At 38.2% G+C, this 3,396-nt stretch overlaps 1 protein-coding gene across 1 annotated transcript in view; it reads left to right on the top strand.

Annotated features, from left to right (window-relative positions):
- The first annotated feature begins 1,220 nt into the window (after positions 1 to 1,220).
- Positions 1,221 to 3,396, top strand: part of LOC111399926 (isocitrate dehydrogenase [NAD] catalytic subunit 5, mitochondrial-like) — a 9,875-nt gene continuing 7,699 nt past the window's right edge. Inside the window, exons 1-2 of the mRNA XM_023027411.1 lie at positions 1,221 to 1,580; positions 3,266 to 3,389. Of these exons, the coding sequence (XP_022883179.1) occupies positions 1,404 to 1,580; positions 3,266 to 3,389 (301 nt within the window). The 5' untranslated portion in view covers positions 1,221 to 1,403. The remainder of the gene's footprint in view (positions 1,581 to 3,265; positions 3,390 to 3,396) is intronic.

Genomic DNA, 3,396 nt, shown 5'->3' with positions numbered 1-3,396 from the left:
ATCTGACAATTTTGATGGTCGGAAGTTGCCGAAAAATTGCCTTAAATGTCGCCAAAAAAATCTGAAAATCTGGGCAGATTTTTAAAATTTTTGGGTGACTTTTAAGGCAATTTTTCGATCGAATCCCTTGGAGTTATGGGGAGATTTTGGGTAGTAATTGAATAGGATATCGTAGGCTTTCCAACGTTATCAAAATTCGACATTTTTGATGGTTGGAAGTTGTCGAAAAGTTGTCGCAAAAGTCGTCCAATTATTTGAAGAGACGAGTAGTGGATGAGTAATTATATGAAAAGATGAGTGAACATTCAGTAACCCATGAAAGATGAATGAGCAAGTAGTAACCAAATTTAAAATTCAGTGAGCATTGATTAAATTTACTCAACAATTAGTCATAGGTTAAATAGTGAGTTAACACCAACTCCATCGTCGCCACTTGCAACCACCCTCACCCAGTCACCACCGCTACCACCATAACAGCACCACTACCAACACCAACATCACGACATTACCACCACTAGATCTACCTCCACTGCCACCAGAAACCATCACGATCGCCACCACCAAACACATCAAAAAATAAAAATAAGAAAAATACCACCATCGTCGCCTGAACCACACTATTATCACGGCCACTACCTGCATGGCACCACACTACAGCAATCGCACCACAACATAACCACTGCATGCACCACACCACAAAAGCACCACCACACAAACACCATCATACAAACCACCATCCAAAACCACCCCAACCGCCAAATCCACCATACAACACTACTTGCGCTTCGTGCGTTGGTTGTAGTACTTCGCCTGTGAATATTTGTCGAACTAAGTGGGTGAATTTGCTTTGCGGTGGCAACTTGCGGTGATTCGCACAAATCCATCGCACTGAATAGTAAAGATCGCCGTGATGCTACTTACGTGGTGGCAATGGTGCGGTGTTATCAATCGAAGTGAAATGGGTAAGGTCTCTGACGATGGCGTAGCAAGGGAAAGGAAGAAATGGAGAAGATGGAGAGTGAGTGAGAGATAATAAAATTAGGGTTGAAATTGAATTAGGGGGTAATATTTATTATATTCGTACTTGATTTTTGAATAATGAAACTTGATCCATTATTTTTGAATTCTAATAATTAAACATGTGTAATTATGTAATTTCCACATATGTATTTTTTTGTAGCTTTGAGCCTGGCCAAACAGTTGGCTCTTTTTCCAATCGATCAACCACGCCCAGCAGAACACTTTACTAGACACGTGCCAACCTTCCATTGGTGACAATAAAGACGCTGACTCTTCTCCCGGCGACCCATTTACATTAGAAAGGCCTTTGCTCTGCTTTGCGCACTCTCCCTCCCTAGAAATTTGGTATTGTTATTCGATTGATCGAATAATTGTGTTTGTCAATGGCATCCCAACTCGTGAGACGACTTGCTCGTAGCCGACTCGACGGGATCTTATCCTCCTCCTCCCCAAACCCTAGCTTTTTCAATCGGAGCTTCTCATCCGAATCCAATCTGATCCGCGCTACTCTCTTCCCCGGTGACGGCATCGGCCCTGAAATCGCTGAATCTGTCAAACAGGTCCCTTCGCGCTTATCAATCTACTATATTTATATCATTCAGCAAGCGGTGAAAGATTGTGGTTTTGGTGTTTGATGTGTTTCTTTAGGTTTTCTACAGTGGTGTGTACTGTATTGTGTTGAATTTTCCATTTTATGCATGAGTTTTCTTTGACGTCTATTGTTATTTTTATCTATATTTGAACCATCATTATCTGCCTAATTTTACTAATTAGTGAATCGTTAAATAATGTGGCTTTCGCACGTGATGTATATCATTAGCGTTTTTGAAGTGACTTGTGCAGTTGAGCTAGCTTCTGTTAAAATTTCTATGTTATGCATGCATATCCGTTGGGTCTATAGTGATAGTCTATTGACCGGAAATGAATGAAATGAGAAAAATTACTATCTTAATCTAAATAAGAATTTGTATCCTCAAAAATCATATCAGAGGGGTTTGCATTTATTGTGGAAATTCCATTTTCTCTAAGATTAATACTTTACAGGTGAAATCACCTTGAGCCGCCCGAAACTCAATGAAAATTTCCCTCCCTCTACATATTTATGTATGTTCTCCTGTCTTTATTGAATGTCTAGATGCATATGTATACAAAAATGTCCATTTTGCTTGTATTCTTTGGTTTTAGCTGAAACATTTGAATTTGAATTTCGAAGCTGAAAATCAGTATGTTGAGAAAAAAAGAATTTTATTAAGTAGAAGTCAAATTTCATCCCGCTCACTTTACTCTCGTGGCGCACACTAAGTTCTCATAACTTTCATGACTTGTGGTTTGTCCAACATATGGATGCAGGAATCAACATAACTATGGGCTACAACTTTTTACTGGCTGGACCTTATTTTGCGAGGAATGTAACTAGAAAGTAATTCTACGTGAATTGAGTAATATAAAGAAACTTGGGGGTGGGGTGGCGGCAAAATGACCTCGCTTCTCATCCAAAGTCCTCACCAATCTGCTGTTAATTATAATGTACAAATATCTTTCTTTTATTTATTTATTTATTTTGTATGATATGGGATTGAGGATCAGTTTAGGTTGTTCATGAAGTAAACTTCTATGATGGACCCTATGAGCATGGATCTGTTCCGGTGATATTATACTTGAATATACTTTAGTTTCTATTTCTCAAGGGAAATATGAGAGGATACATGCTGAAGTGTTTAAGAAATCTTGTGTTTTATGTGTTTGTTCTATTTTCTCATGTGATGACTTGATGTAGCCTTTGATTAGAAATGGAACATCAGCTCGAATATCTTTCTTAGGCAGAAAGGATCAGTACCATTGGAATTTTCCAAGAAAGAAGCCGTAGAATAGTTATTTATGAATTCTCTGTCCTGGATCTAGTTTTAAATTGTGCTAAACATTTTGATAAGCTGCTCACAATATAAGCCCCAATGTTTAGATTTTATCTGCATTTGAAACACATATTCTTAATTATTTTAGTGATACATCAATCCTTTTCTGGCATAAATGTCGAAGAATTACCAGCTATTCTATGTTTGTTGCTTCGTATGGCCATGGGCATTTTTTAATTGTTTGATCTTCCTGTTGCCCATGGAAATGTTATTATTCTAGTCTAGGGTTCAACTACAATAAAGTTATCCATGACACTATCTTCCTACAAGTTCTTGTGCAAATTATAGAATCCAAAGTACTAGTCCTGATGATGGTTTTATGAAAATTTCAGGTATTCAGAACTGCTGATGTGCCGATTGAGTGGGAAGAACACTATGTCGGAACGGAGATAGATCCAAGAACCCAGAGTTTTTTAACATGGGAAAGTCTTGAATCTGTGCGACGAAACAAGGTTGGCTTGAA

The sequence above is a fragment of the Olea europaea genome, chromosome 9 (genome assembly GCF_002742605.1).
Source record: "Olea europaea var. sylvestris chromosome 9, O_europaea_v1, whole genome shotgun sequence".
Lineage (NCBI taxonomy): Eukaryota > Viridiplantae > Streptophyta > Magnoliopsida > Lamiales > Oleaceae > Olea > Olea europaea.
This window is presented reverse-complemented; position numbering and strand designations above follow the sequence as displayed.